This window comes from Apium graveolens, chromosome 7 (genome assembly GCF_009905375.1).
Source record: "Apium graveolens cultivar Ventura chromosome 7, ASM990537v1, whole genome shotgun sequence".
Classification (NCBI taxonomy): domain Eukaryota; kingdom Viridiplantae; phylum Streptophyta; class Magnoliopsida; order Apiales; family Apiaceae; genus Apium; species Apium graveolens.
Window position 1 is genome coordinate 220059074 of NC_133653.1, and position 14081 is coordinate 220073154.

At 35.3% G+C, this 14081-nt stretch overlaps 1 protein-coding gene across 1 annotated transcript; it reads left to right on the forward strand.

Annotated features, from left to right (window-relative positions):
• Positions 1 to 3302: 3302 nt before the first annotated feature.
• Positions 3303 to 5054, forward strand: LOC141672592 (alkane hydroxylase MAH1-like). The gene has a single exon (XM_074479228.1). The coding sequence runs from the start codon at positions 3414 to 3416 to the stop codon at positions 4842 to 4844; it is 1431 nt and encodes a 476-aa protein (XP_074335329.1). The 5' UTR covers positions 3303 to 3413; the 3' UTR covers positions 4845 to 5054.
• The last annotated feature ends 9027 nt before the right edge of the window (positions 5055 to 14081 follow it).

Below are 14081 nucleotides of genomic sequence, written 5' to 3' on the forward strand. Positions count from 1 at the left end.
TCATCTTCTTTATTATATTTTCGTAGTTGATTCTCGATCTCCTCCAATTCACCAAAGAATGTAAGAGTATCCATAGTAGAAAGAAGAGTCGAATCATGCAGTATGGTGACCTTAGGAGCAAATTTCTTTGACATAGCCCTGAGAATTTTCCAATTGATTTCGGACTGTGGAATGATTCTTCCAGAAGTGATATATAATTCATTAAGGTCAAGAACCTTCCTTGAGCATCTTTGACACTTTCATCTCTTTCCAACCCGAAGCCTTTATAATCACTCATTAGCATACAAAGTTTGACTTCACGTACCATAGATGTACCTTCATGGATGACTTTGATAGTATCCCGTTTTTATTTAGCCGTGGTATAAGATGACACTTTACGTAACTCTGTAATTATCATTCCATTGAGAAGTGAATTCATAGCTCTAACATTATAATTCAGAGAATTGACTTCTTTAGGAGAGAGTTCTTTTAGAAATTTAGGATTGCCATCTTTTATCGGGACTATGATACCATTTTCAACAACATCACGCTGGAGAAATATTTTCATGCGAAATTTCCAGTCGTCATAGTTTTCAGCACCAAGAAGCAGTGGTGGAAGATTATTTGAATATCTATCTGACTGAGCCATGGATTGCTAGAAAAATAAACATTAAAAAAAGGGTTAAATGCACCTGCTCTGATACCAAATGAAATTGACGACACAATCTATATATTCGATAATTTAACTATTAAGACGAATGAGACGGTCTCTTTTGTAAATGAAAAAGACCTTTTAACGAATGAGACAGACTCAATAAATCTGCAGAATGTAAATTACTGAAATATAAAGCAGTAATAATCAAAAATAAAATAATGCAGGACACGAAGAGTTTTCACTTGGTCCGACCCCTACTCCTAGTCAATGGCCTACATCCAAGTTCGCATGCCAACTAGATAGAGAGTGTATTATATCAACTTTAATAAAGAACTTACAATCTTTCTTAGTTACAAACAAATAGCCAAGAAAGAACCTTTTCCACTAGCACACTTGCTACCTAACACTACTGCTATCACATAACCCACTAGCTACCTTTGGCCATTCCTTTAAAATCAAATCCTTGGCACAACCCGGCACAAGTTGATAAATACACGAAATGTAGAATCATAAAGATTTACAGCTCAAACTACCTTATTGTTTGACTGAATATTCAAGATATAGAAACAAGAGAGTTTTCATAGAATATATGTGACCATTTGTTGTAATCTGAAAATATAATGTGTGTCTTCTTATTTAATAGATTTTTAAAAGAAGAGTTTTTAGAGAATGAAGATAGAATGTGGAATAAGCATTAATTGAAATATGAAAAATAAGATGTGTATTTATACACACAAGTCTAACGGGTTTGATTTTCAAAACAAAGAAGAGATAAGATTGTATAATCTGTTTGTTTGAAAATATTTGAAGAAGTCTTTTTTAAAATAACTGTTTGCCTTGTTTGGAAACAAGCATTTCATTTGAAATGATGGATTCCAAATGACATGATTTGAGTTGTCATTTCAAATTCTCATATTTGCACTAAAATTTGATTGTTTTGAATTTCAAATGAAATCCAAATCCAAATTCTTTAACTTATCCAAACATGTTATTTGATCAAATCTAGAATTTTAAATGAAATTCAAGTTACCAAACAGGCACGTTAGTTAATTCGGAAAAGGTAAATCTTAGAAAGGATAAGTTTTGAATAGATCAAAATGATTTATTAAAATAGAGTTTAATTTCGAGATAAACTTGTTTATCCGGTCAAACAAAAATACAAAGAAACCTTATCATTTATGACAACTATCTAACTAATATGCATTTATCCGGACATCACTTAAGACAACTATCTAACTAATCTGCATTTACCCGAACGTGTTTAAATAAGTCAATCATAAAAAATACGCAAATCAACAAGCCTAGTATTTTTGGACGAGGTTCATGTTAATTTATTGCTCTACAACTGACAACTTAAAACAAATTTTGAGCCCGACTGTATTGTCCATGTTTCTATTTTTTTTCTTTAAACTGATTTATGTTTGTGCACACTGCATTCTTCTTCTGTTAACTTTCTGCTCAAACACAAAATACGAAACTGTAAAATTCTATTTTATAAAACAATTTTCTTAGGAACCTATGCAAAAATCTGTAATTAACAATAAGCTGGACTGCCTATGAGAGTAAATTTCGGATTTGCAAACATTAAAATGGTGAAAAAACCACAACGCGGTGTCCTGAGCAATTAAGAAAACCTGAAACATATTTAATACAGAGGACTTTTACTCTGAAGTACGTAAAACAATAATTACTTGCTTTTTTCCCAAGCATTGAATTAGAAAGAAAGAAAACCAAACAAAACACACTAGCATTTGGAATTCACTGCAAGTGTGCACTTACTTCGTCTCTAACCATTTGTTTGATCATCCGAACTAATGTTTGAGCAGACCATTGTGGAACAGCATGGAGACGACCATTCCTTTTCAACCAGATGTGACAAAAAGCCACTCCAAGAACAAGTGTTTAAGCTTCGACTTTAGGCCATTTCCGTCAATAGCACTATCCAAAATCCAGTCTGGGACTGGGGGATACTAACAGGACTATGCTAAAGAATTTGTAAAGTATAAGGCATGATAAAGTAGGCGTTATTTTACTTTCTAATTATACATGTTGTTTATAAATTTATTGCAGTGGTTAAGTTATGAGATGGAAACAAAATAAGTTATAATCAATTAAATATGATGATGAGGTTGAGCATTACAGAGAATTGTAGTGATTCTACAAATATAGCTTACTAAACTTGTTATGTAATAAATAAATTAAAAAAAGATAGCTGAGGGCATATGGTTGGAGATGATGATTATGTATATTGGTTGGGTACATGGGATTTAGTTAAGGGATTTGAATGCTCTTCCAGGACAGACACTGAATCTTGGAATCATTTTTTCTTCGTTTCCAGGAATGGTTTGTTAGTTGCTTCAAGGTTAGTATTAACTTCAAGCGCCCATGCCTGTTGTAAATAAGCCATCCACTCATTCTTTAATCTTGTCAAGATATAACTCTGCATTCCCATTGAGGAGCTGTAATTGACAACAACGCTTTAGTAATTAGTATCATGTTCATCAACCAATTCTGTATCCACTGCATTTGACCTTCTAATGTCATACCAACCAACAACTTATACGATATACATTAATCAAGTCGAGTTTTTAGACAAAGTACAGACGCCCACTGCTGTATATAAGTGCTACTGAATGCTCAATATTAGGGAAACTAATCAGCAATGACTATCAATATCGTCATTGATCTTCTCATTCTTCTTGTATCCATATCATTTCTCTACTTTTGGATCAAGCACAAAAGTATAAAATCCCTGGTAACCGACTGGCCCGTTGTGGGCATGACACCTCTTCTCCTTAAGAATTGTCATAGAGTGCATGACTTTGTCACGAACATTCTCAAGGAAAGGCATGGCACTTTCAAGATTAAAGGTCCGTTTTTTGCTAACTTGGACTTGCTTGCCACTTCTGATCCTGCCAATGTCAACTACATCTTGAACAAGAATTTCAGCAATTACCCCAAAGGCCCTGAATTTCACAAGATATTTGAAATTTTTGGAGACGGGATGCTTAACGTTGATGCTCATCTGTGGGAAGTTCAACGCAAAACTAACATATCACTCTTCAAACGTCTCGACTTCAATAAGATGTTGCAAGAAATTATAAAAAATAAAGTGAGAAAAGGGCTGATCCCAGTTCTTGACAACGTGTCAGAACAAGAAATTGAGGTGGATTTGCAGGAGATATTTCAGAGGCTTACCTTTGATAACATATGTTCCTTGCTTTTAGACCATGACCCTGAAAGCCTATCTCTTGGTCTACCATATATTCCTTGCGAAAAGGCATTCCCTGCAACTGAGGAGGCACTGTTGTATAGGCATGTACTTCCTGAAAGCATTTGGAAGCTGCAGAGTTGGATTGGACTTGGTAAAGAGAAGAGTCTAAGCAAAGCTTGGGAGGCTTTTGACAAATTCATATATAAATGCATATTCATGAAGCGGAAAGAATTGTTAAATCGAAATACTGAGCAGTTGCCTGCAGCCAGTCGGGAGGTGAATAAACTAGATTTGTTAGGAATATACATGGAAGCATACAAGGATCAGACTGCTGACTCTGAAAAGTTTTTGAGGGACTCTTTGTTAGCATTAATGATTGCAGGGAGAGATACTACTAGTACAACTCTTACTTGGTTCTTTTGGCTTCTTTCAAGAAACCCTTTGGTGGAATCCAAGATTCAAAAAGAGATTGAAACAGAACTCCATCCACTAAAAGCTGAAAGTTGGAAGTTCTTGGACGAAAGGGACAATCTGCGAAAACTAGTTTATCTCCATGCAGCTTTATGTGAAACTTTAAGGCTCTACCCTCCCATTGCTTTACAACATATGGCTCCGATAAACGCTGACATTCTTCCAAGTGGCCATGCAGTCGATAAAAATTCTAAAATTCTGTTATCATTTTATTCCATGGGAAGAATGGAGAACATATGGGGAGACGATTGCTTAGAGTTCAAGCCGGAGAGATGGATAAATGAACAAGGAGGGATTCAACACGTGCCTTCGTACAAGTTTCCGGCTTTTAATGCAGGACCAAGATCTTGTATAGGTAAGGAAATGGCCTTTACTCAAATGAAAACTGCAGCAGTTACAATCATACATAATTACAGAATTAAGGTTGTTGAAGGTCATCCTATAGTCCCCGCTGATTCTATTGTTCTACAAATGAAATATGGTTTGAAGGTCAAGTTGGCCAGAAAACAAACTACTCAACCGTAAATTTGTACTGTGTAATGCCTTGTTTATGCTCTACGTAAGCTTAATTACACGCTCCGGAACCTTAATTAAGCAATGTTTGCAGTTTGTACGATGGGATTTCTTTTTCTCTGATATATATCTGGTTTATTCTAAAATCTTAAGAATTTGTAATATATGTAATAAAATGTTGTTGTTGTAAACCTGAGCTTCTTCAATATTAATATAATAAAATAAGGGAGTTAAACTTTGTGTTTAAGTGATCAAATAGTCGTATAACGCCGCATACAAAATGCATGCACCTTGTTTTGATTTAAATGCACATCCATGGATGCCCATGCTCACCATGTCACTTGCAGAAGAACTTGAACGTTTTTATAATAGGGCTCACGGTCTCGGGGCCCAGGGGTTTATAAGCGATAGGGTGGTCGAACACGAATTTTAACTTGGGTATCCAAATTAATTTTATTTAGTATTGACTGAAATTAATAAAAAAACATGTTAATTTATTAATATTTTGAGATTCAACTGGATTATAAAAATATCATTCGTGAACCACAAAGAGGACGACGTTTACATGGAGGCTAGAGCGAAGTACATGGGGCGGAATAAACCACGTAAGATACTGAGGTACTCTATGGTCCCTCCACTCCCGACGGTTTTTACATTTATTTTTCTATTTCATAATATTCAAACTCAATAAATGCATTTAATTTGAAAATTATGAACAAGGATAATGCTTCGTTCATGAAATTAGGTACAAAATATTTCATGAAATCACAAATGTTAGAGTTACGAATTGGAAAGGGCCCCTATATTCATATAAGTAACTCAATATAAAAATCCCACTTCATTTATGGGTTAAATATTATTTTGGTCACTGAAATGAGGGTCTAGTATCAAAATCTTTATTATTTTTATCGGATCTCTAATGTACCACTCTAATAGTGTATAATGACAACGTTGTTACATTGTTTACTTAACCTAATGGACGAATCTACGTGACAGTGATTTGTTTGACACAGTGTAAACAACGGGTGACTAGTTTGTGTGGATTGTAACGGCTATAAGATGATACACATGATTATAAATAGATAGAAACCATAGTCCCCTTTCTACATCGAGGGTTCTTACACCAAAAATTCAATAATGGGAGAGAAAGCATAAATTGGTGTAATTTATTGAAGATTACGCAACTGTCGATGATGAGAAGTGAAAGCCCTAACATAAAAACGTACGGTAGCACCTCAAATGAATCAGTGAAAAAGTTCGGTTATCAACAATATTTTTGTGGGAGATTAGCAAGGGTTATCTGTTCCACCCAAAATGGGAATGGGCTAGGGAGAACGTTCTTTTGCTGATATTATTACCAGTATTCGCTACTGGGTCATTCATAGCATTACTATACCTTCCCTATTCATTGCGGGTTGGTTCTTCTTGGACACTAAAAAATCCAGGGAGAAGATTCTATCATGTTCAAAATGTAAGGTATATAGTATTGTTTATGTAAGGTTTTATAAAATAAATTTTGATAAAATGCACTGTGTTTGATTTTTTTGCTATGAATTTAGGAGGTCCAAGGCCGCCACTTCTTTGAGTGGATTGATGACGGGTTTAATGGGAGGACTTATGATGTAGTCACTCATTTGAATCACAGAAGGGTATATTTGGAGGAAAAATTGGAACTTGTTGAAGAAAATCTGGAGGAAGCTGTTGAAAAAAGACGAATGGTCAAGGGTGAGAAGATGTAAGTAGATGAGGTAAATAAGGACCTAGAATCTGAGATAGAAAGGCTTAGAAGTAATTTGAAATTGTGTGTGTTTGCTGCCTCCATGTTTTCAAGTCCAACTTCTTCTTCAGCCCCTATGACTCACTCATGTTGTTTTCTACATTATTAGCCTTGCAGAATGTGCTGAAATGTGCCTTAGTCCAAACTTTTGGTTCCAGCTTGTGAAGATGTTCATGTGTTGGCTTTGATAACGTTTGCAGCTCTTTTATTGCCCTTGCATGTGCTGCAGGATAGGTTAACATACAAGAATTCCAGAATGCTCTCTTCAAGGCCAGAGATGAAAACCTAGCAATTAAAAACAACCATGTCAAACAGAAAATTCATATGTAAGTAAGAGATAAGATGCAAAATATTTAAATGTCTAACATTTTCCTGTAGTTACTATATAAATGGCTTGCACAGTATCTATGTTCCACTCTAGGGAGGAGCTCTTTTAGTCCATTATCCAAGCCTTTCTGCTGATCTAAGATTATGATGTAACCAAAACCATCACCAAGACCGAGATCTTCACTTAGCAACTCAGTAAACCATTTCCAGCTTTCTGTATTCTCACTTTCCACAACAGCATAAGCTATGTGGTACATTTGATTATTGTTATCCCTCCTCACAGCTGATAGCAACTGACCACCATAAATTATCATCAAAAAGCATCCATCAAAACAAATAACAGGCCTGCATCCAGCCTTCCAGCCTTCCTTTAAAGCATGATAATAAAGGTAGATTCTTTTAAACTTATTGGAATCATCCGCATTCAGCCTTGTGGTCCTAATATGGACTGTATTTTTAGGGTTGCTGGTAAAAATCTCATGTACAAAGTCCCTTAGTCTTGAGTAATGGTCTTTCAATGCCTCATGTACACCCTCTAGAGAAGCCTTTCTCACCCTTAAAATCTTAATCCTAAGCAATTTTATCTCCAACTCCTGATTTTCCATTGTGAATTTTTCCTTATCTTGTCCCCATACAACTCTGTCAGATATTTCACACTAGCAAGCTTATTTGAGTATGGCTTGCTGCAGTTATGCTCATCAAATAAAGTCTAGACAATGCAGTTGTCTGAGTCTTTGTCTTTACTGCACCAAATGTAGAACTTGTTATTCAGCTTCACAACTAACTTGACATCTCTGTGCATCATTTGTTATAAACTGGACTCTTCTTCTCTCCATAACTCCATATTGCCTAACATCATCTCTAAACTCTTCCATGCTTGCAAATTTCATTCCCACCTCCCATTTTATTGTGTCACTCTTTTGCCCATATTTAACACTATTTCTTTTTCTTTTCTTGATCTTGGGTTGGGAGGGCCAACATAGCCAATCTTATGATTTTCATCTTCACTGAAAGATGAATCTTACCTTAGCTCATCAGAAGCATACTCAGAATCATCACTTAAACTCATCACTTTCTCTCTAATTTCAAGAGGATTACCATGATTATGCTTCAAGGAATTCTTATATTTTATCTTTTTCTCTCCAAACTCTCTTAACTCTTCATCACTGTAACAGAAAGAATCATAGCATTTCTCATCTTCAGATTCATCACTCTCAGTCTCTACATCATCTCCCTCATAACCATATTCTGGATCATCAGGATCACTATCATCCCCACTTCCCTCATTACCATCTTCCCCTCCCTAGTTACCATTTTCCCCTCCCTGATTTTCATTTTCCCCTCCCTGATTACCATCTTCCCCTCCCTCATTACCATTTTCATCTCCCTGATTATCAATAACCTCATCCACATCATAATGATCAATATACAATTTAATTTTACCAATTGGTTTATGTATGTCTACCATAGCTCTCACAGTACTATCATCATACAAAAGTCTCATACCACTCTCAAAAGTGAGACCATCATTTTTAAAATACACTAAGTCAGATTTTGCATAACCACATTTAACAACAAAATCATCCAAGTCTCTAAACGAAAACAAGTCAGAGTCAAAGCCAGGTATAACTTCTACAGCACCACCTACATACTTTGGTTTAGGTTTATGTTCAAAATCCATATGGTGATGTATGTAAATAGTAACCGACGAATCCATACTGTTAATTAAACACAAGAACAAAAACAAAAAGTAATACGATTTCAATAATAAACATATGTAAATCACAAAAAAACCTATTATTTCATTTACAACCATGATATATCATTTATCAACACATATCACACAAATATACAAGAACATGCATCATATATATACAGTCTCGTAGAGTTTGTTCAAGATCGAATAGACGTAACTCTCTCACTGAAGAAGATTTTCGAGCAAGATCGAAGCAGATTTGCAGTTGAATTGATAGCCAATTGAGGTTTCTTTAAGAGCAATTGAGCGATTAGGGTTTTTAATCTCCAATTTGTTATCTCTGTTATGTTTAAACATCGACGACTGTTCAATTTGTAGGATATATATTACATAAATATTATTTAATTTTCTTATTATATATTCTGAACACGTCAGACGTCAAGTATCTGCCACGTATTCGCCATATACTCTCCACTTTGACGTCGTTAATTTTTCCGTTAGGTCAACTGGTCAATGTAACAGTGTTGTCATTATCCGCTACTAAAGTGGTACATTAGAGACCCTGATAAGAATAATGAAGATTTTGATACTAGGCCCTCAATTCAGTGATCAAAGTGATATTTAACCCCTTCATTTATCATAACATTTTATATAAAATTTTGTATACCATGTTAGATATATTTTTGATGTCATGTCTAATGATGATTTGTGTTTAGTTTTCAGATCTTAACAAACAGGACAAATCAGGACTTAACTGGAAATCAGTACTTATACTGAAGTCAGAACTTAAGATATCAGAACTTAAGTTATCAGAACTTAAGTTATCAGAAGATATTTATCAGGAGATAATATCAGGACTTAAGTAGACTTTCAGATAAGGAAGGCGGCTGATTGAAGGAAAGAAGATCGAGACTAAAACAAGAAGAGATATGCATAAAGAAGAATTCTATGAAGAATAGAATACTTGGAAGAAAAGATAACTAGTTGATATATTTTAGGATGCAGACTTATGTTCGATATCAATTAGAAGATTATCTTGTAACTGTGTGTCTATATAAACACAGCATAGGGTTTACACTATATGTGTTATCTTATTCGAGAATATTATTCATTGTAACCCTAGCAGCTCTCGTGATATGTGTTCATCACTGAGAGAGGACGGTTCCATTGTAATACTATTTTATTAATAAGATTATTATGTGTTTCATACTTGTGTTCTTAATTTGATTTGATTGTGCTAGACACTGTATTCAACCCCCTTCTACAGTGTGTGTGACCTAACAAGTGGTATCAGAGCAATCTGTTAATATACATACAGTAAAGATCCAAAAACAAGCATGTCTAAAGAAACACAAACTCCAACCAAGCCCACCAAAACTGAAGAAACTCCAAAAACTCAAATCCATAATCGATATGAGACTATTAGGATTCCCATACTGAAACCTTCTGAGTATCTCATATGGAAGGTAAGGATGTCTATGTTTCTGGAAGCTATAGATCTAGAATACCTTGACAGAATTAATGAAGAAGGACCACATAAGCCAACCAAGCTCTCTGTTGTAGTTGCAGATCAGCCAGCACAGACTGTACCAAAGGAGAAAAGTGAATATATAGCTGAAGATATCTCATCTATTGCAAAGGATGCAAAGGTAAGACATTTGTTGCATAGTGCCATTGATAATATCATGTCAAACAGGGTAATTAACTGCAAGACTGCAAAGGAGATATGGGATGCCTTGAAGACAAGATGCCAGGGAACTGATTCAATGAAGAAGAACATGAGGACTATACTCACTCAAGAGTATGAGCACTTTGAATTAAAACCTGTTGAGTCATTAACTGGTTTATATGACAGATTTGTCAAACTCTTGAATGATCTGTCACTGGTGGATAAGGAATATGATCTTGAAGATACTAATCTTAAATTCCTTTTAGCTCTTCCTGAAAGTTGGGACTTGAAGGCAACTACTATAAGAGACAACTATGCTCTTGATGAAACTACTCTTGATGAAGTTTATGGTATGCTCAAAACTCATGAACTTGAGATGGATCAAAGAAGCAAGAGGCATGGGAGAAAGTCAAGGACAGTTGCTCTGAAGGCTGAGGAGGAATCCCCTAAAGTGGTTGTCTCAAAGAAAGGCAAAGGAAAGGCTCTCATCACAAAGTATGATACTGAGTCATCAAGTTCTGATAGTGATGAGGATTCAGAAATTGAAAGTCTATCTGAGATGGATGCTGATGAAGAGATGATGAAATTGTGTGCTCTTGTGGTGAAGGGTATCACAAAGATAGCTTACAGGAAATTCAGAAGGGGAAAGAAATTTTCCTGGAAAAGTGGAAGTTCTGATAAGAAGGGATTCACAAAATTTGAAGGCAAAGTTGGAAAGTCTGACAGAGGAGATTACTCAAATGTTAAATGCTACAATTGTGGTAAGAAAGGCCACATATCTCCTGACTGCAAGAAAGGAAAAGGTGACAAAGGCAAGGCACTTGTCACAAAGAAGAAAAGCTGGACAGACACTTCAGATTCTGAAAATGAGCTGAACAATGCTTTGATGGCAAATGCTGATAGCAGTTCTGAAGCTGCTGAGTTAAAGGTACCTCAAACAACTTATGTTTTTCATACTGATGATATTACTGAGTTGAGAAGATATCTTAAAACCATTTTTATTAGTTATAGAGATCAAACTTTAACATGTGAAAGGTTAACTTCTGAAAATTTGGCTTTTAAGAAAAGGAATGACTATTTATAAAAGGAGTTAGTTATGTTCCATCAAACTCAGAAAGAAAGAGATGATGCTTTTTATGTTAGAGATGAAGTGTTAAAATTGAATCAATCTCTAAAAACGGAGTTAGAAAAGGAAAGAGAGATTATGAGGACTTGGACTAACTCTGGAAGAACAACTCAGAATTTGTTAAGTAGTGGAAACTGGAAAGAGGGCTTAGGTTATGGAGATGATAAGAATAATAAAGGAACTGTAGAAATTGAGCCTATAGTTGTTAAACAAAAGCCAAAGGTAAATCCTGTTAAGTTTGTAGCTATAAAGTCTGATATTGATAAATCAGAAGTTAAAGAGAAATTAACTTCTGACAAACCAAAATAGGATATGTCAACTGAAGTTAACATAGGCTTAATGACAAAGAAACAGCTTAAGCATAAGCTGAAAGATGTTAAGAATGTAAACAAGGTAAAGCCACCTAGGAAAAATAGGAATGGAAAGGAAGGTGTGAATAAAAGCAATGATTATAAGCCTGTTCCTAATGCTCCTAGAAAGAAATGTTATAACTGTGGAAATTCTAACCATCTGGCTTCTTTTTGCAGGAAGAATAAAAACATAAACTCCTTACCTTCAAAATCAGGAGTTAAGAGTCAGTTTGTTAGATATAGGCCACAAAATCCTAGTTTTCATTGTGGTAGTTTATGACATTCCATTTATACTTGTAAGGAATATCATAGTTTGTACTATGATTATTATCAAATAAAACCTTCCTTAAAGAAAGTTAGCATTATTCCTTCTAGTGTAAGTTCTGATGCATAGTCTGATACTGTAAATTCTGATAAGAAAAATATTAACATAAACTCTGATGTTAAATCCGCTGCAAATGTTAACAAACTTAATAAGGCCAAAGGATCCAAGCAAGTTTGGGTCCTTAAAACTAATCATTTGTGGTCTTTGTGATTGCAGAGCAACAGGAAAAACATCCTAGTTCTGGACAGTGGATGTTCAGGACATATGACTGGAAATAAAGCCCTGCTATCAGACTTTGTGGAGAAAGATGGCCCAGGTGTTTCTTATGGAGATGGCAACATGGGAAAAACTCTGGGATATGGCAATATCAATCTTGGAAATGTCATCATTGAAAAAGTAGCTCTAGTCTCATGACATAAACACAATCTGCTGAGTGTTAGTCAAATCTGTGACAGAGGTTATCATGTGGATTTCTTTGAAGAACACTATGAAGTTGTAAGCAAATCTACAGGCAAAGTTGTTCTAAAAGGAAACAGGCATGGTAACATTTATGAAGCCAAGCTTTCAACAAGTTCTAATGGTTCTGCAATCTGTCTGTTAAGCAGAGCATCAATTGAAGAAAGCTGGGATTGGCACAAGAAACTCTCTCATTTAAATTTTAACAATATAAATGAACTTGTCAAGAAAGATATTGTGAGAAGACTGCCAAAATCAGTATTTGCTCCTGATGGCCTTTGTGATTCCTGTCAAAAGGCAAAACAAAGAAAATCTTCATTCAAGAGCAAGACTGAATCTTCAATTCTTGAGCATTATCACCTACTACATGTTGATCTATTTGGTCCAGTGAATGTCATGTCTATTGCAAAGAAGAAATATGGTATGGTCATAGTGGATGAGTTCACCATATACACATGGGTGTATTTCTTGTACACAAAAAGTGAAACTGCATCTATCTTGATTGATCATGTCAAACAACTGGATAAATTGGTTAAAGAATCTGTGAAAATCATAAGAAGTGATAATGGCACTGAGTTCAAGAATTTGATTATGGAAGAGTTCTGCAATGACCATGAAATCAAGTAGGAATTTTCTGCTCCTGGAACTCCACAGCAAAATGGAGTTGTTGAAAGAAAGAATAGAACTCTTATTGAAGCTGCACGAACTATGCTTGATGAAGCAAAGTTACCAACCTATTTTTGGGCTGAAGCTGTGCAGACTGCTTGTTTTACTCAGAATGCAACACTTATCAACAAGCATGGAAAGACACCATATGAGATGGTGAAGAAAAAGAAGCCAAATCTGAAGTATTTTCATGTATTTGGATGCAAGTGTTTTGTTCTTAAGACTCATCCTGAACAGCTATCCAAATTTGATCTAAAAGCTGATGAAGGAATTTTTGTTGGATATCCACTTTCCATAAAAGCCTTCAGAGTCTACAATTTAAGAACAAGGGTAGTCATGGAATCTATCAATGTCTCTTTTGATGATAAGAAGATTACTGGACTTGAAGATTTCAATGATCATGATCAGCTGAGATTTGAGAATGAAGATTTCAATGATCTTGATCATGATCATGATTCTGTAAATTCTGATAGTCTAAATCCTGATACTGCAAACTCTGATGGGTTAAACTCTGATGTTATTGAAACTGTGGTGACTATGCCAAAGGAAAATGCACCTGTGCAGGGGGGGCATATTGAAGATCCAACCACATCTCAAGAAGCATCAGAACCAAGAACAGGCTCTTCAAGTTCTGATTCATCAAGTTCTGATAATTCTGGAAACTCAAATTTTGATTCATCAAGTTCTGATGGGCCAAATTCTGATAATTCTAGAAACTCAAATTCTGAAGGATCCAACTCAGAGAGCATAATTTCAGGGGGAGCATCAGAGAATGTTGATGGAGACAGCATGGATCATGTGGGAGCATCCAGTTCTAGAGATAATCTTCCATCTGCAAGGAAGTGGACTAAAGCACA